Genomic DNA, 19,852 nt, shown 5'->3' on the forward strand with positions numbered 1-19,852 from the left:
GTAATTTAAGATTTTCTAGTATCCATCTTTAAAAATGCTAGAAGAAATGAAATTTTAATAACATATTTTAATTCAATACTTCCAAAATAATATCAACACAAAAGTCAGTATAAAAAATGTTAATGACTTAAAAAAAAATGTTAATGATATGTCTTACCTTTTCTTTTTGTACTGTTTTTTCCCCTTTAGCTAAGACAGAAGAGATGATTTATTGTACATGTATTATATTCAGCCACAAATGAAAACAGAATTAGTCTTGAAAGTCACAGGTCCAGGGCAAAAGACCGAAAGTATGTTTTGGTATAAGCAAGGTAGGTCTCTCAAAGGTGGTCCTTGAGATCAGATGGTGATGGATGTTCTAGAAAGTATATATGCAGTTCAACAATTTGTACCAGTGTCCCTGGCTTTGGCTTTCCTTTATTTCTGCTCCTGTGGCTTCCATGGGTGCACAAGCTAGTGGTTTACTTGAACCTCTGCCTCTCCTTTCTTCTTTTACAGTTCAGCCTGCACATTTGCTTCTTCTTCCACTTGGCTCTCATGATACAGAGGTTTCCAAGAAGATGGTGCTAAGTCTTCAAAATGTTACACCATATCTCAATTCAGACTACTCAGGTTTCAGGTGCTCAATAACCACCTCTGGCTAGTGGCAACATATTGTATAATGTGGGACTAATTAATAAGTTTCTATTAGTCGCAGAGGATCAAAACTTTTTTTTTTTTTTTAAAGATTTTATTTATTTATTTGACAGAGAGAGAGATCACAAGTCGGCGGAGAGTCAGGCAGAGAGAGAGAGAGAAGCAGGCTCCCGCTGAGCAAAGAGCCCGATGCGGGGCTCGATCCCAGGACACTGAGATCATGACCTGAGCCGAAGGCAGCGGCTTAATCCACTGAGCCACCCAGGCGCCCATAAAACTTTATAGCCAAATATTTTGTTTTCCTTTATTCTACAAAAGCACCAAGCTCTACTTATTCTTCCTTCAAAATCTCTCTCATTGGCACTTTCCTGCTTCTAGTTCTACCTGTTAATCTGTCTAGTTCGCATAATGTTAACCAAATACATACACAGTACTTAATAGCCCATGTATAATGTCATGTCTCTTCAGGGGCTTCTGTAATGTCTTCCACTTCAGCTGTGAATTCAAGAATTCATGCAATCTTGCCCCCCCACCAACCCCCATACCTGGCCTATATCATTTCAATACTTTATCATTTATAAATCTCCTAGGACAGTCTTTATTTTAGGCGATACCCTGTTCACGGTCTTCTGCATATGCCTCATACTTCTTTATCTCTATGTTTTATGAATTTCTACCCACCAAGAATGCCCTTATTCCAGCCTTAACTATCCAAGTCATTACTTCACAAATATTTATGTGTCAGGCACTGTATTATGTATTGGAGACAGAATAAATTATCCTGATCTCAATTTCTCCACTTAAAGAAGTCTTTCTTTACATATCAATTATATGTCAATAAAATGGAAACTGAAAAAAGAAACAAAAAAGAAATCTTCCTATGTCAAAACAGAAGTGTTTTTGCACAGTTGAGTTGTTCTTATAAGACAAACACTGTATGTGCCTTACAAGAACACATTGGTCCCTTACAATTTGCTGCCATGTATTGCTAATTATCAACTTTTCCTATAATTGTCTACCTTTGCAAATAGAGGACAGATTTCCTGAAAGCACAGAATAGAGTCAAACCAGTGTGTTTCCCTTGGTCTCAGTAAGGGCAGGTGTGCAGGTACAGAATACACATTTGCTGATAGACAAGTACTTGTAAAATGTGGAAGGGCCTGCAGGGCAGGAGGAGGGCTCTACCTAGAAAAGAGCCTCACTTCCCACAATATGCCGGCAAATCAGGACCAGCGGTGAGCAGGGAGGGTCTGCAAGAACCCCAAAGCTGTGGAAAGCACTTGGGAAGTGTCATTTTATCAATTCTATTTGCAAAGAAATTCAGAATTGGCAACAATTAAGTTAGGATCAGTTACTCTGCCTTTCAGACCCTCAACCACACTGATCAACTTTAAAAATCTTTTCTTGGCTTTAAGTGAAAATACACCACTGCTGGGGAGCCCAGGTGGCTCAACAGGTTAAGTATCTGTGTTTGGCTCAGGTCTCGATCCCAGAAACCTGGGATCGAGCACCACATCAAGCTTCCTACTTAGCAAAGAGTCTGCTTCTCCTCCCTCTGCCCCTTCACTCGGGCTTTCTATCTCACTCTCTCTCAGTAAAATCAATAAATAAAACCTTAAAAAAAGAAAGAAAGAAAAAAAGAAAATATACCAATGTTTCATCTATCTATCTATCTATCTATCTATCTATCTATAACATCAGATGTCAAAAGGTAACTCACCACATGTTGTGTTCAAAAACTTTGGCTGGGTCAGTTAAAATCCTTGATCCCAGAGGGACCATTGGGTGATTACCACTTTGGTATCTATGTGGCACCTTTTTTATCCTCAGACAGGAAACAGAATTTCTCCAAATCACATTCATCGTAATCAGTACCTGGGAAGTTACAAATGATTAATTAGTCAGTATGCATTGTACAGGGTATTATTATTTTTTTTTTTTTTAAGATTTTATTTATTTATTTTACAGACAGAGATCACAAGGAGTCAGAGAGGCAGGCAGAGAGAGAGGAGGAAACAGGCCCCCTGCTGAGCAGAGAGCCCGATGTGGGGCTTGATCCCAGGACCCTGGGATCATGACCCTGAGCCGAAGGTAGAGGCTTTAACCCACTGAGCCACCCAGGTGCCCCATACAGGGTATTATTTATCTAATAGACAAAAACTGGTCCAAAAGGTTTACAACCCGAGAAAAGACACGAAAACTAAATATTTTTAAATGAAAAGTGGGCATGATAGCTTCTGTCCTAAAGTATTTTCAGGCCAAGAGAAGCAAAAAGAATATTTAGAGTGTGTACCATTGGCTGACATTCTTCAAAAGTCACAGCCTTGGCCAGCTTTGCTTTGTTTGGTATTTGTTCATTTAATTTTTAGCAACAGCCAAAGCATGTCAGCCTAGAATCTGAATTTTGTGTATTAAAAGTTTAATTTAAGTGATTTTATTATTTTGGCTTGGGGATCCTAAGGGAACATATTTCTTGGGAATATTTTATGACCACTAGACCAAAAACCCAAGTACAGTAGTAGCAGAATAAGAAAACAAACCTACAAAATCTCCTCTGAGCTGAGCTGAATAGTATGAAATTTAGTCAAATAATAAGTAAATACTGAAAATATGATCCCAGCAATTTTTAAAAAAGATTTTATTTATTTATTTGACAGAGAGAGATATTGAGAGAGGGAACACAAACCAGGGGAGAGCAAGAGGGAGAAGCAGGCTTCCTGCTGAGCAGGGAACCCAATGCGGGGCTCCATCCCAGGACCCAGGGATCATGACCTGAGCCAAAGGCAGACACTTAATGACTGAGCCACCCAGGTACCCCTACTCCCAGTGATTCTTAATTCTAACAACCCTGTATACATAAATTTGTAAGAATAGTTAGTAATACATTTGTAAAAACAGATTTCCCTGTACAAAAAAACATACAATCCTAGCTTAAGAGGAGAATCATCAGTTGGTTAGTCAAGTCCATCCCCATTTTTGGAAGAACTTGAACATTTAAAGACAATGTTGCCTTAATTATGTACTGACAAATATGTTGGCTTACAATCTTTATGGAAAAGTATCAAAAAGAAGCTCTGAAGAGCTTACCTTTTTTTTTTTTTAAATAAAAATCCATTGTAAGAGTGCTCAGCATTTCATCCCCATTCAATTGTTCATCATAACATTGAGCCTAATGCTGTAAGCTTCCTGGTAAAAACAGATGCTAAAAGGTGTGTATATCTTATACACACTAGAGACTATCTAAGGGACTATTTTGTGTAAAAATGACATGTATTGTACATCCTTTACCAACTTACTGAAAGGCAATGGGTTTTAAGATGGTGATTTCCAAAATGAACTGCAGAATGTCAAAAACTTCTCATTGTGTTTTCAAACACAAAATTCAAGATTTTCCTTTTGGAGGAAAAAAAGGGCTTAGTTATACACCAAAAAGAGTGTAATGGTTCCATTCAAATGTAACTAGCAGTGATGAGAAACAAAACACTCAATAGCTAGTGCAGATCTCCTGTTTGTTTTGTTTTTCTTTCTCTGCTAAATGCAAGCTCTTTGGTGGAGGCAAATGAGATGAAATGCTCTGCCAACCATTACATTTCCTCTGATGTGCCTTTGTTCTTATCTCCTGCCTGTGCTCCACGTAAGACTACAACAAAACCCTACCTGCACAATTATTTTTAGAGCTCTTTCTGCACTGAATATTATTCATAAAATCTGTATGCTTAAGAGTAGAAACTGATTATACCTAGAAAGAGAGACAATTCATGCTCAAAAGTGTAAAATGAGGTAAACGTTTTCCACCCAGAAAAGCCAAATCAAAATGAAATTTTAATCTTCAAATAATCATGTGATACTTATCTATATTTATCTATATAGACAAGAGAAAGGGGAAAAGAAGATATGAGTTTCTCTCACTAGAAATGATCAAGAATCTTGATAGGCTGCTGTTTTTCTAATTAACTACAAAAACACCTTACCTCATTTTTTATTATCTGTAACAGTCACACACAGCCTTGCATTGCTCTTTGTCTTTTTTATTATATAAAAATGATACATTTATATAATAAACACAATACAGAAAAATACATAATAAAATTATATGTTTTCTCAACTAAATTGCAAGCCTCTAAAGTTGCTTGTGAATTAACTGTTTGATTGATAATATAAAACTGATACCTGTCTGACATAAATTTAGTTTTTGTTTTTCTTTAAAGATTTTATTTATTTATTTGACAAGAGATTACAAGTAGGCAGAGAGGCAGGCAGTGTGGTGACCGTACCCAGGCAGAGAGCCCAATGTGGGGCTCAATTCCAGGACCCTGAGATCATGACCTGAGCCAAAGGCAGGGACTTAACCCACTGAGCCAGCCGGGCGCTCCACTGTCTGGCATAAATTTAATTAGAAGGAAACTATATGAAAATATTCATATTTTCAGGGTGGCTCCTAAGATCCTTACAGTGTGGAAGAAGGCAGTGACAGGAAAGTATGACAGTATATAGGCAGCAATCCAGTTACACCAGTAACAATGATTCAAAAAGTGTGTGAGAAGAAACAAAACACTCAATAGCTGGTGCAGATCTCCTGTTTCTTGTTTGTTTTTCCTTCTCTGCTAAATGAAGGCTCTTTGGTGGAGGCAAATGAAATGTTACGACTATCATGTTAGCTGAATGCCTACTAGTTCCTGGTTCCATTTTGTGATGGGAAAAGAAAAGATGGGCAGGGTCAACCCCAAACACAATTCTGGTAGAGAAAGTAGATTTCTGCCACCAGATTGTTCCACTCTCTTTATCCTTTACCCTCTCTGAACTCTTTTGGCATACCCTAACTTGAATTGCAGTTTAACTAAGATATTATTATTATCTGCATAATGAAACTGTATGAAGAAGCAGTATTTTTATTTGAAATAAAACAAATAAGTGTAGCTAAAAATATTCCAATCACCCAAAAGAAGGCAGGAAAGGAAGCACAGAGGAACTAAAACCAAAAAGAACAGTAAGAAAACAAATACTAGGATGAGATATTTAAGCCCAACTATATTAATAATTACATTAAATGTGAATGAAGTCCAATTAAAAGACATAGATTATTAATTTGTATGAAAAATCAAGACCCAACCATAAACTGTCTATAAGAGAAGCACTTTAAATACGAAAATACAAACATATTAAAATAAAGACAGATACTATATGAACGCTGCATGAGAAAACCAATGGAGCTATATTAATACTGTTAAAAACAAAACCACAGGCCCCAAATGGCATCACTTAGTTAAGACCCCAAGTCAGTATAACAAGAATTAATACCTAACATAATTGCAGTTTTAATCCCTCAGAAATGTAACCTTTTACCAGTCAACATGAGAATTTCCTGGTGCACTAGGGACTTAATTGGAAGACCCCTTCAGTTCCCTTAGGAGGGCAATGTTGCCTAAAAAAATGGATTCTTTGCTAATAATTTCCTTGTTTCCAGCCCCTCTTTACCTTTAAAAACCTTGTCCTTTCTGCAGTCCTTTGGAACTCCTCTCTACATGCTAGAAGGAATACTGCCCAATTTGTGAACTGGTTAATAAAGCCAACTAAATCTTTAAAATTTACTCAGGGGCGCTTGGGTGGCTCAGTTGTTAAGCATCTGCCTTCAGCTCAGTTCATGATCCTGAGCCCCCTTACTGGAACTCCCTGCTCAGCAGGAAGTCTGCTTCTCCCTCTCCCACTGCCCCTGCTTGTGTTCCCTCTCTCACTGTCTCGCACTCTGTCAAACAAATAAGTAAAATCTTAAAAAAAAAAATTATCCAGTTGAATTTTTGTTATTTAATAACAAAGTAGACTTAAAAAAAGACTGTTACAGAGATAAAAGGGGACATTTAGTAATGATGAGCCAATCTGTCAAGACATAAAATCCTAAATGTGCATGTACATAATAATAGAGCTTCAAAATACATGAAGCAAAATTGGACAGAACTTTTTAAAAGGAGAAATTAGTAAATTCACAGTAATTCTTGGAGATTTTAATACCCCCCTCTCAGTTATAAATAATACATTAAGAAAACAATAGAAAAAATCAATTAGGATATGGAAGAATTAAATATTATCAACTTGACCTAAATGACATACAGAAAGAACACTATATCTAGTAATAGCCAAATGCCCATTTTTTTCAAGTGAACATGAAACATTTGCCAAGGCACACCACACATGCAGGGCTGTAAGACAAGTCTCAGTATATTCCACAGTATTAAAATCCTACAGGGTATGCTTTCTGGCCATAACAATATTTAGTGTTAATATATATATTTCTAAAGATTTTATTTATTTATTTATTTGAGAAAGCCAGAGAGCATGAGATGGGGGAGAGTCAGAGGGAGAAGCAGACTCCCTGCAGAGCAGGGAGCCCGATGCGGGACTCGATCCCAGGACTCTAGGAACATGACCTGAGCCAAAGGCAGTCGCTTAACCAATTGAGCCACTTAGGCACCCCCTAGTGTTAATATTTTTGATGAATTGACTCATTAATAAATATTCCTCCTTATCTCTGGTAATACCTATTTTCTTCAAGTCTACTTTGTCTGATATTAATATAACCTGACCAGATGTCTTATGCAGTATTTTATATATTATATATATATTTTAACTGCATTTATATGTTTACATTTAAAGTGCTTCTCTTAAAAAATATACATAAAGTGCTCTTATAGGAGCATAATGTTGGCTCTTGCTTTTTTATTCAAACTTTAAATAATAATAAGATATCTAGAAAGTTCCCAAATATTTAGAAATTAAGCTTCACACTTTAAAAAAAAATAATTTATTTATTTGAGAGAGAAAGAGAAAGCGAAAAAAAGCAAGAGAAGGAGGAGAGGGAGAAGTAGGCTCTTCACTGAGCAGAGAGCCCTATGTAGGGGTGGAACCCAGGACCCTGGGATCATGACCTAAGTCAAAGGCAGATGCCCAACCAACTGAGGCACCCAGGTGCCCTAAGCAACACACTTCTAAATAACCTATATGTCAGATTTACATGAGTTAGTAAGTCTTAAGGTAAATTAGAAAATATGTTGAACTAAATAACAATGAAATCTTAAAATATTAAAATTTATGGGATGCAGCTGGAGCAATGTTTAGAGGGAAATTGATAGTTTTAAATGTTTCTATTAGAAAGGAAGAGAGATCTCAAACCAATGATCCAGTTTCAATCTTAAAAAGCTAGAAAGACAGTAAATAGGATGCAAAGTGAGTAGAGAGAAGGAAGTAACAGAAACTAAAGGCAGAAATCAATGAAACAGAAAGTGGATAAAACAGGGAAAATCAGAGTCAAAGCTGACTCTTTAATAAAACTAGTAAGCCTCCAGCAAGACTGATCTCAAGCACTTGTATTTCAGAAAACACAGATTTCTAGTAATAGGAATAAAAGAGAGGACATCACCACAGACCCTACAGACATTGAAAAGCTAATAAGGAGGTATTATGAAAAATTTTATTCCATTTATAGATGGGATAAATGCCTTCAAAACCACAATTTACCAATAATTACTTACCAAAACAGTGCAAGAAAAAAAATTTAAATAGCCCCAAATGTACTAAATAAATTAAATTTGTAATTAAAAGCAAAACAAACATCATGCCCAGTAGGATGGCTATTATTTTTTAAAAATGTATTTGTGAGGATGTGGAGAAATCATAACCTTGGTGCATTGCTGGATGGAATGTAAAATGGTGCAGATGCTGTGGAAAACAGTACAGCAATCCCTCAAAATATTAAACATAAAACTACCATGCGATCCAGCAATTCTACTTCTGGATATATACCCAAAGCAAGTGAAAACAGGGACTTGAAGACATATTTGTATACCATGTTTATAGCAACATTATTCACAACTGACAAATGGTAGAAACAAGCTGAGTGTCCACCAAAAGATGAACAGATAAGCAAAATGACATATACATAAAATGGAGTATTATTTAGCCTTTAAAAAGAAGGTAATTCTGACACATGCTGTACCATGGATGAGCCTTGACGATATTATGCTAAGTGAAATAAGCCAATTATCATAAAAGGAGAAATGTTGTATCATTCCTCCTCTATGAATTTCCTAGAGTAGTCAAAAATTCATAGAGGCAGAGAGTAGAATGGTAGTAGGTTGCCACGAAAGAATTAAATGTTTAATGGGTATAGGACTTCAGTTGGGGAAAATAAGAAGTCTTAGAGATAGATAGTTGTGATACTTACACAACAATGTGAATATACTTAATGCCACTGGATTGTATATTTGCAAAAGATAAAAGTGGTAAATCTTACATATATTTTATCACAACAAACCCCAAATAAACAAAAAATCTGCCTACAAAGAAAACTACAAGCCTCTATGGCTTCACTAGTGAATATCAAATACTTAAGGAAGAAATAGCACTAATCTTACACTGACTCTTTCAGAAAATAGAGGACAGAATACTTATCATTCTGTTTCATGAGGCCAACATAACCTGGGTAAGTAGTATACTTGTATGAAATAAAGGTCTGAATATTAGCCAGATAGTTACAATGCAGTTTTTCTAACAGACTTAGTGTTTCTCATAATAGTTTCAAATTATCAAGTGTTTGTCAGAAACAAAACTTGAGGCTATCTAAAAGTGAGAAACACAGGTAAGAATTTTCTAGGCATGTTTTAGTGTGCTCACTGCTAAGGCTGATATTTAATTTGAGTTCCTCCAGTTCAGAGCAGAGCAAAATGAAGATAACAAAAATCTCCGCAAATCCTTGTTTGGTGTTCAGAAAGTTTTTATGTACTGCTGGAAGCACCTGAAGAGTTCTGAGGTCCTCACCCTTCATTTAACTTAGCTTAAACTAATTCTGCCATATCCAATTCTAGTCCATACAATCAAATGGTATTTCTTTTACTTACTTTGTCTATAGGTTCCCAACTGCAGCTCACCATCCCAGAGCGGTTCTTCCTATCAAGTCCTGTCAAGGTCAAAATGAAACAGAATGAGCATGACTTTAGGGCAAAGGCCCTCTGAGATTTCAATGCCATGACTCAGTCATGAGTAGTTAACTGGCTAGAGAAATCACAAAGGAACAGATTCAGAAAGGAACTGAAGCTCATACAAATATCAGAATGACAGAATTTCATTATCAATAACAATACTATACTTATAAGTATACAGAAGTATGTCGTGAAATGCTGACAGACTTCCTGCCAGCTTAGATATAGCTAAGTGTGCACTTATATTAGAATACACGGAAAAGCGCAAATACACAAAATGACTCAGGTTCCACATACAGTATGACAAGCCAAGGAGAAGACAGTTTTTATACCACTTTTCTGGACTCATCATTGCTACCACATTGTGTGTAGCAAAAGCAGCCGCCTTGGTATAGGTTGACATATGAGGAAGAGATCTCTGTCCTACCTCCAAATTTTGGCTAGATGATTTGCTTTCTACTAAAAATGGATCCCTTTTCACAATGATTCACCTGTCTTACATACCAACAAACTATACCATATTCTATCAGAATATGTAATGTACAAGGATATTTCATGTTACAAACATGAAAAAGTGTTTAAGTAATTGTGAATTTAATTTTTGTAGAATAATAGTTTTAAGTACTTTTTAAATAAAAAGGATAATTTCAGTTGAAGGAAATACTCCATACTAAATTCTGAAAATTGAAAAAGTCTTTAAGGAATAAATGCCCAATCCCAGTTTATCTTTTATGTAAATCTCAATTAATAAAAGAGTCAAGTATTTGCCATGTGTGAGGCACTATTTCTTTTTTCTTTCTTTCTTTTTTTTTTTTTTTTTGAGAGAGAGAAAGAAGAGAGAGAGAGTGCGTGAGGGGGAGGGGACATGCATGCAGGGTGAGAGGGAGACAGAGAGTCCTAAGCAGGCTTCATGCTCAGTGTGGAGCACCACATGGGGCTGGATCTCACAACTCTGAGATCATGACCTGAGCTGAAATCAAGAGTCCGATTCTTAAAGGACTGAGCCACTGAGGTGCCCCTGAAGGCCCTATTCTAAGTACTTTACAGGTATTACATATATATGTGTGTGTGTGTATATGTATGTATGTATATATATGTGTGTGTGTGTGTGTGTGTATATATAGATAGATAGATAGATAGATAGATATAAAATTAACATATAATGTATTATTATTAGCCCCAGGGGTTCAAGTCTGTGAATCGTCAGGCTTACACACTTCACAGCACTCACCACAGCACATATCCTCTCCAATGTCCATAACCCAACCACCTTCCCCCTACCCCCTTACTCCCTGCAAACCTCTGTTTTGTGAGATTAAGAGTCTCTTACGGTTTGTCTCCCTCCCAATCCCATCTTGTTTCATTTTTTTTCTACATGTATTATCTTAAAAAAAAAAAAAGATTTTATTTATTTATTTGACAGAAAGAGAGAGCACAAGCAGGGAGAATTGCAAGCAGAGGAAGAGGGAGAAGCAGGTTCCTGCCTAGCAGAGAGCCCGACGTGGGACTCAGACCCAGGACCCTGGGATCATAACCTGAGCTGAAGGCAACTGCTAAACTGACTGAGCCACCCAGGCACCCCTACATGTATTATCTTATTTAACCTCTATTTTCCTATCAAGGGGTACTGCTTTTATACCCACATTATAGAGGAAAAGTCCATACAGGATGACATAAAAGAACATGTTTAAGGTCACCCAATCCATAACTGATGACACTTCAATTTGAACCCAGTCAGTCTAACTGGAGAGTCCAGGCTCTGTTTCCTTATTCTGTTTTTTTACATCCTTGCTATTCACATACATACAGTTCACCCATTTGCTTTCTACTTTTGTACACCACACATGCAAGAAGGATCACAGCACTGATTCTCCAGTCTTTACTGAGGTTGTTAATTTGTTGTAACTAATTTAAGGAGACCCAGAATTCCTTCTCCCTCCTTACCCCCTTCATCTTTTGCAGTTCCGTTTCTTCTCTTGGGCCTTAATTAAATAGGAAGCAATGCCAATGGGAGACACTAGTGCCCAGATTTAGGAAAGCATAGGTATTCTTTTTCCAGTATTCCAAACTCAAGATACAGACAAAGCGCTGTTGCATCACCTAAATAATGGAACATTTTAATACTGGTCTTCTACTTTTACACAGCTGAGGAGTAGAGGCAAAGAAGGACTTACTTCTTTCTATCTAAGCTTGATCCTATGACTGCCTTTTTACATCTCAATACTGCTAGAAGAGCACCAAAGAACTAGAGCAAACAGTACTGCTGTTTGTGTGAGTCTATAACAATTATCCTTGGAGCAGTCAGCTGGCTCTGAGCAAAAACTATTTGTTAGGCTCCCCAAGAATGATTCCCAGTTGTCTCAGCTCAGTGAAATCTCAGGGAAAGAAACCACTGTTAATCACACACTAAATGCCTGCCCTCCATTTAAAAGTTAACTCCCCTTTGATGTTTCCTGGGTTCTGAACATCTTTTAAATAAATAAATTAGTGAGACATTTGTGTTTTTCTCTTTGTAACTGTTTAGCTTTTCTTCTCAGCTGGGAAGCTGGTACAAAGGTTTCATTCAGAGGAACAAACATCATCTAGATAAAACTGCACTAACGTTACCTGAGAGGCTAGCATTAATGAGAGCAAATTAAAGTGCTATTGTTGTACTGTTTTTGGATAGTGAGAGACTACAGGTAAGAAACACTTAAGTATCAACTACACTGCAGTGAAGACTGAAGCTTCAATTAACCCTAGCAATTTTGGAGAACTCCAAGGGTGACCATCTGTGAGGCAAACAGCTCAGAAAACTCATACATCTTGTTTTCATCTTTGTTTGGATGATTATAATTTCAGGGTATAAATAAGGCTATTAGCAAGAACAGAACAACAACAATAATTACAGTAAGTATTTGCAGAGCACTTTGATCACACTATGACATCAGTCACTCTGCAGCTTCAAAATGGAAAGCTCATGTTCAGTGTTTGCTCACCATGACCACCCTTAAAGGTGGCCACACCAGGTACTTACTAGAAGCTACTGGGATTCACAAGTTATTTCTTTTTTTTTTTTTTTAAAGATTTTATTTATTTATTTGTCAGAGAGAGAGCGAGCGAGAGCGAGCATAGGCAGACAGAGTGGAAGGCAGAGTCAGAGGGAGAAGCAGGCTCCCTGCGGAGCAAGGAGCCTGATGTGGGACTCAATCCCAGGACGCTGGGATCATGACCTGAGCCGAAGGCAGCTGCTTAACCAACTGAGCCACCCAGGCGTCCCTCACAAGTTATTTCTTTAATGGATTTCATGTCACTCCATCTCAAAGCTGCCTCAATCCATACCATTCCAATTACTCTGGAAGCTGTTTCCAAAATCATGATGCTGGATCAGAATGAAATCTATTTTAACTCATCCACCTTGCATTTCAAGTTTGTATGCATTGTTTAATTTCTAGAGGCATTAATCAGATTTGGTGGGCTGAGAAAGGGTACTAAGTTACATATATACTTTATGTGCTATCAGTCCTTATAAATTCTAGTAAAAAAATGTACAAGGATGAGATTAATGTAGTTTGTCCCTTAATGAGACTTCTGTTTTCCTGTTCATTACAAAGGTCCCTATCTCTAGGTATACCAGATGGCAGGAGGTACATGTACCTGTACACAGGGTTTACCCAGTCATGTTTGGACTAATGTGTCAATAAGGCTGCCCTGTTATAAAATGGAACATTATTAAAAAATTCAAATCATAAATAGTTGTTAGATATAAAAAATCTGAAATACAGTGAATAAAGGTATCCAAATGACTGTATCTCCTTAATTTCAAAAGAACATAGAATTTAGGTAGTAGAAGTTATGTTACTAGTTACAACTAGTTACAGCTTGCAAAAAAGCAAGGCAAACTTACCATGGGCTGTCAGGAAACATTTTGACTGCAAAAGCATAGGAGGCATGATACTTAGAAAAGGGGCCAAAGAACAAAAAGTAAAGTTAATAGGAACAATCCGATTTCTAAATGAGAAGACAAGCTGAAAGTTTCCAGAGCAATACAGAATTCTCTAAGATTTTAGAGTGGGTGGCCAGAGTATGTTAGATTCCTCAATAGATGAACCTGTAACGGTGAGGTACTCCACACAGTGGGAGCACTGGGATCATTCATTTTTTTCCCTCTTGTCTTGAAGAGACTTCTTGGACTGGTCCTCTGTCAATCCTCAGGTCTTTTAACCAACAGGAAACAGATCCCTGATTTCCTTGCAGTCTTGTGACTACTTGGAGCATCTGTGATTATTCCAACATCTTGTTCTCATTTAAAAGATTAGTCTTCCTAAAAACTCAGCTTTCTAATTTCTCTTGCAGTTAGAGGAGACATGGTACCAAGTTCTGGATGAAAAAAGTCTGCTAAGGGGCTAAAGTCTTTCTTCCCTATGGAGGGAAAGGGACCAGAGGATAGCTTCCTGGCACAAACTCACCCTACCTCTTTCCTGAACTTAGATGCAATGCATCTAAGCTCAGGATGCAGTGCGCATAGGAGGGAAGTGTTCCTCCTCTGCAGCGTGCAGAGGAGGAAAGGGGTCTGATTCTTTTTTTTTTTTTTTAAAGATTTTATTTATTTATTTGACAGAGAGAGATGACAAGCAGGCAGAGAGGCGGGCAGAGAGAGAGGAGGAAGCAGGCTCCCTGCTGAGCAGAGAGCCCAATGTGGGGCTCGATCCCAGGACCCTGATACATGACCTGAGCCGAAGGCAGCAGCTAACCCACTGAGCCACCCAGGCACCCCAAGGGGTCTGATTCTTGATGGCACCAATGAACAGGTAAACCAATGTTAGTTACCACCTTCCTCTGGACTTCTTTGTAGGTAAGAAAAATCCTTAAATATTTTAACCATGGTTAGATTTTCTGTTATTTTTCATCCAAGAGGATTTCTAACATACAATATATAACACAATAGTGTTAAGTCCTGGGAATCCAGGGGCAAATCCATTTGATTTCCGCCTTCAAGAAACGTACCATCAAGTGAAGCGACATGAAATGCGAATAGTCCTGACACACATGTGGTAGAGGTGGATATAAGGTACTATCAGAGCACAGAGGAATGAGTGACTGAAGTCTATTGGCAGTGGCCAGGGAAAGTTTCCTGGTACAGGCAAAAATCTGTGCTGGGTCTAGAAGAATGAGTGGCAATATTTCAAAGAGATAAGGACAAAAACCAGGGTGTCTCAGGCAGAGGGACTGGCACAATTAAAGACAAAGAAGTGTGAAAGCATATGCTAAATTCAGGAAATAAAAAGTAATTGGGAAAATTAAAGTAAATTTGAAAATGAGTTGGGGTCTTTAAAGGCAAGAAGAAGTATAATAAGCATGTATTCCAGTTGAAAGGAGGTTAACAATTCTGAAACCACTATAAAAAATAACGGAACTGAACAATTAAGAAATAGATAGTAGATGGTGGGAACAGACCAAGTTTCTCACTGGGAATCAAAGGTTACAAACAAATGGAGGGAGAAGGTTGAAATGATCCATATAGTAATAGATTAGAATTGGAATCATCAGTATGAACTCATGTTTAACTTAATATAAATACAGATATTATATGTAGAAATATTTGTAGATATGTATATACACAAGTTAGTACACAAACATATAGTTCCCTACTCCGCAGGCTGATAAGGCCTAGAAGCTACCACATCCCAGTAGCAACAAGCCCAGGAAGCACCCAGATCTTGGTTTCTTTCTTTCTTTCTTTCTTTTTTTAAAGAACAAAGTTTAAGATTTTTTTTTTTTTTAATTTATTTGATAGAGATCACAAGTAGGCAGAGAGGCAGGCAGAGAAAGGAAGGGAAGCAGATTCCCTGCAGAGCAGAGAGCCCGATGCGGGGCTCAATCTCAGGACCCTGGAATCATGACCTGAGCCGAAGGCAGATGCTTAACCCACTGAGCCACCCAGGAGCCCCATATCTTGGTTTCTAATACCATTCTCTAACAAAAGGAACTAGGGCTCCTTGGAGAAATGCTAGCTAGGCCTAGGGCAGGGAATATACAAGATGAGCCTGAAGCATCTTTTAGTCCCAGAAAGTAAGGAAGTGCTCAAAAAGAAAACAAAACAAACAAAATTCAAAACCCCACAATGAAAGAGGTACGTCAAAGGGACATGTGAGCCAACTGAAAGAGCTCCTAATGGCCAAAGTTGAAACACTTTGAGCAACAAAATAGTTTTGGGTTATGATCCCCAAAATAAAGTATCTGTATGTCCATATGGATATAAATGATTGATTGAATAAATAATAAGTGCAGGAAATAATAAGTGCAGACAATCTCCCAGGCAGAAGAATTCCAAATAATTTATGTAGATACTCCATCCTCAAGGAGGTGGACCATAACTTCTCATTCCTTAAGTGTGTGCTACACATAGTGACTTCCTTCTAAAGAGTACAGTAGGAAAGAGGGGAAACTTAACTCTGCCCTGGAGAAACTTGACCAACACTACTCAGTCAGGTGATCAAAGTTAACATCAATAGTGGATGTCATGTTGACAGCATGTACTCTTGATATGATATAATGAGAATGGCACTTTGCCTCTGTGTTCTTCTTCCTCCCCCAAATCCATAACCCCAGTCTAATCATAAGAAAAACATCAGACAAACCCCAATTTAGGATCATTCTATAAAATACCGAACAGTATTCCTCAAAATTGTCAAGGTCATCAAAAAGCAATTTAATCTGAGAAACTGTAAGGGCCAAGAGGAACTTAAGGAGACATGATGACTAAAATGCAATGTGGTGTTGCAATGGGTGGTGCAGTCAACTGAGTGTCCTTTGGCTCTGGTTGTGATCTCAGGGTTCTGGGATTGAGCACCCTCCCCTCAATCAGGCTCCGTGCTCCATGCTCCGAGTCTGCTTGGGATTCTCTCTCCCTTTCCCTCTGCCCCTTCCTTCTATGCTCATGCTCTCTCTCCCTCTCTCTCTAATAAATAAGTCTTCAAAAAAAAAAAAATGCAATGTGGTGTCCTTAGAGTCTAGAACAGAAAAAGGATATGTGAAAACTAAGGAAATCTGAGTAAACTATGTATTTGAGTGAACAGATAACAGAAATATATCAATATTGGTTCATTAACTGTGACCATACTAATGTAAGATGTTAATAGTTGGGGAAACTCAGTATGGAGTATATGGTAGTTATACAAATTTCACAATTTTTCTATAAAGCTAAAACTGTTCTAAAATTAAAAGCTTATATTAGAAAATTAACTTTGGGGGCGCCTGGGTGGCTCAGTGGGTTAAGCCTCTGCCTTCAGTTCAGGTCATGATCTCAAGGTCTTGGGATTGAGCCGCATTGGGCTCTCTGCTCAGCAGAGAGCCTGCTTCCTCCTCTCTCTCTCTCTGCCTGCCTCTCTGCCTACTTGTGATCGGTGTCAAATAAATAAATAAATAAAATCAAAAAAAAAAAAAAAAAAAAAGGAAAGAGATAAATTGTTGACAAGCTTTAAGAAGTGGGAGGAAGGGGGGCACCTGAGTGGCTCAGTGGGTTAAACCTCTGCCTTCGGTTCAGGTCATGATCCCAGGGTCCTGGGATCGAGCCCCACATCAGGCTCTCTGCTCAGCAGGGGGCCTACTTCCCCATCTCTCTCTCTTTGCCTGCCTCTCTGCCTACTTGAGATCTCTCTCTGTCAATAAATAAATAAAATCTTAAAAAAAAAAGTGGGAGGAAGGGAAGGGACACCAAAAATGTGTCAGTCACATAAGGTGTCTAGAACAATTTCATTCTCTCACGAGTGAGAACAGGTAAGTTTGTAGTGGAAGTCCTTTCCCAATGTTATTATCCTTGTGTAAAGTAAGAGACTGCAAGGTAGGGAACTTGAGGGAGGAACAGAGAAAAAAAATGGAAAAGAAAACTAACAACATTTGAGTAAAGGAATGTTAACAGCTAACTGGCCCAACTGAAGTTGCAACTCAAATTAGCAACCACTTACTGGTTGCCTCCTGACCACTCACTCTCCATTAATAGCTCATGGATTTGAGATCTTTGAGTCTGTAGAGACATGGAGACATGACCGAAACCAGAATTTATTTTCTCACAGTACTGGTATCAAAGTTGGTTTCTGGTGAGGTATCACTTGCTGGCTTGTAGACAGCTGCATCCTCACATGGCCTTCCCTCTTGCATGCTGTGGACAGAGAAAAATCTCTCTGGTATCTTGTTCTTTCTTGTAAGGACACAATTTTATTGGATTAGGGGCCCATCATTATGACCTCACTTAACTTTTATTACCTTCATAAAGGCCCTATCTCCAATAACAGTCACTCTGGGGGCTGGGGTTTCGGTGTGAATTGGGGTGGGGGTGGGTCACAGTTTAGTACACAACAAAAGCCATCTTAGAGACTTGAGTGGCCAGGTCTCACCATGGTACAACTTTAGGATGAAACTAACTTTGAGGAAAGAAAATTGTAAAGATAAAAGGAGGTTCAGTGCCATTGTTAAGCAGCTGGGTTATGTTTTATTTGAAGCCCAACCCACCTCTGGCTTTTTCAGTTATTGAGCCAATACATTCCCTCAATTATTTAAGCCAATCTGAGTTTTCTATTATCTGCAACTAGAAGTAACCTGACAGACCCGTTACATGATTTCCTCTACCATCTGGCAGTCTGGGGGCAATATATTTGTTTTTATCTGTATTAGGCCTGTCCAGGCTGGTAGTACAAAAAGTAGTGGTGATTTAAGATGGTGGAACTGAGGGAGAATATAAATGATGACCATAAAGTAAGCCCAAAATGACCAGAAATAAAAAATAAAGAGGACAGAGGAAAAGGAGGGAGGAGGGCGAGATGTAGCTGATGGACATGATGTGGCTTAAGTCTGGGGTAAATAGAAATAAGGGGAAAGGAGGGGACGCCTGGCTGGCTCAGCTAGTGGAGCATACAACTCTTGCTCTCAAGACTGTAAATCAGAGCACCATGTTGGATGTGCAGATTACTTAAAAATAAAATCTAAAAAAAGAAAAGAAAAGAAATAAGGGGAAGAGAAGAGAAATAGAACCTACTGGTTAGTAATTAGGCCTTCTGAGTTGGATAACCCATGTCACCTAGTAACAAAAACTGTGACACTGTAACAATGAGAAGGAAATCCTGCTTTGAATGAGAAGCTCTTAAGTGTGGCTAGAAAGAACCACAAGGTTATAAACACCTATGAAATAAAAACACTTTAGAGTAGACAAAAGCTAAAACATGGACTGCCATTCACCACCTCATTTTAACCTTCTTAAGGTCATTACAATAGATTTCCATTCCTTGCTCTTCAGTAACAAACACATCTATTAAAATGGGGTTTGGGGCGCCTGGCTGGCTCAGTCAGTAGAGCATGCAACTCATGATCTTGGGGTTGTAAGTTAGAGGCCCTTGCTGGGTGTAGAGATTACTTAAAAAAAAAAAAAAAAAAAACACCCACACACATTTAAAAACAAAAGAACAAACAGGGTTTGTCAAACTCAGGTCCTACTGACAATTTTTTTTCTGACAATTTATTAAAATCATGTTTATATTATGATAATGATCTAAAAATAAAATCAAAAGGAGCAAATGTATCACTGCTACTTGATTTCAGCACCTATGTCTGCATTTATGATCTTGTTGGCAAAAAGCAGCACAGCTATATAATATGGAGATGATGCATCTGAATATACTGTCAAAGATTCTGCAGTATTTCAAACTGAGAAAAGTGGTGAGGGAATTGAGAAGACACATAGCGCACAACAGTAAAGATGGGCTAAAGTCAAAAGAACCTGTGTGGTGGTCAGTACCTTGTTAATAATGAGAGCTACAACTGGGTTCTGGTAACACATCAGCAGTCACATTATGGTGGAAATTTGAATTTTATTGGCTTTGTGATTATATCTGCACTTTTCTTTAAAGATTTCATTTACTTATTTGTCAGAGAGAGAGAGTCCAAGCAGGGGGAGCAGAAGGCAGAAGGAAAGGGAGAAGCAGACTCCCCACTGAACAAGGAGGTGGATGTGGGGCTCTATCCCTGGACCCTGGGATCATGACCTGAGCTGAGGAAAGGTGGACAGCTGCTTAAGTGACTGAGCCACCCAAAAGTCCCTCATTTGTCCTTTGATTTTATACTTGAACAAGAGCTTATATACTTTATACTTGAACATGGAGCTTATACCTAGATTTGTGTAACAATACGTCAATTTAAGTCAACCCAGGGGCCTAAGAATTTTTTTTTCTTTTAAATGGAGGTGTATACATTTTTCAATATTAAGAAATACTATA

The 19,852-nt window shown here is 38.1% G+C and overlaps 1 protein-coding gene across 6 annotated transcripts in view; it reads right to left on the reverse strand.

Moving 5' to 3' along the window:
• The window catches only part of METTL8 (methyltransferase like 8), an 82,653-nt gene that overhangs the window by 43,178 nt on the left and 19,623 nt on the right, over positions 1 to 19,852 (reverse strand). For 4 of the 6 annotated variants that reach the window (XM_032355924.1, XM_032355925.1, XM_032355926.1 and 1 more), the window contains 2 exons: positions 9,525 to 9,583; positions 2,357 to 2,511 (listed from right to left, as the gene is read on the reverse strand). In XM_032355924.1, coding sequence (XP_032211815.1) covers positions 2,357 to 2,511; positions 9,525 to 9,557 — 188 coding nt within the window. In that variant the 5' untranslated portion in view covers positions 9,558 to 9,583. Of the gene's footprint in view, positions 1 to 2,356; positions 2,512 to 9,524; positions 9,584 to 19,852 lie in introns of those variants that run through there. The other 2 variants (XM_032355927.1, XM_032355928.1) reach the window with 2 other exon arrangements.

The sequence above is a fragment of the Mustela erminea genome, chromosome 8 (assembly GCF_009829155.1).
Source record: "Mustela erminea isolate mMusErm1 chromosome 8, mMusErm1.Pri, whole genome shotgun sequence".
NCBI lineage: Eukaryota > Metazoa > Chordata > Mammalia > Carnivora > Mustelidae > Mustela > Mustela erminea.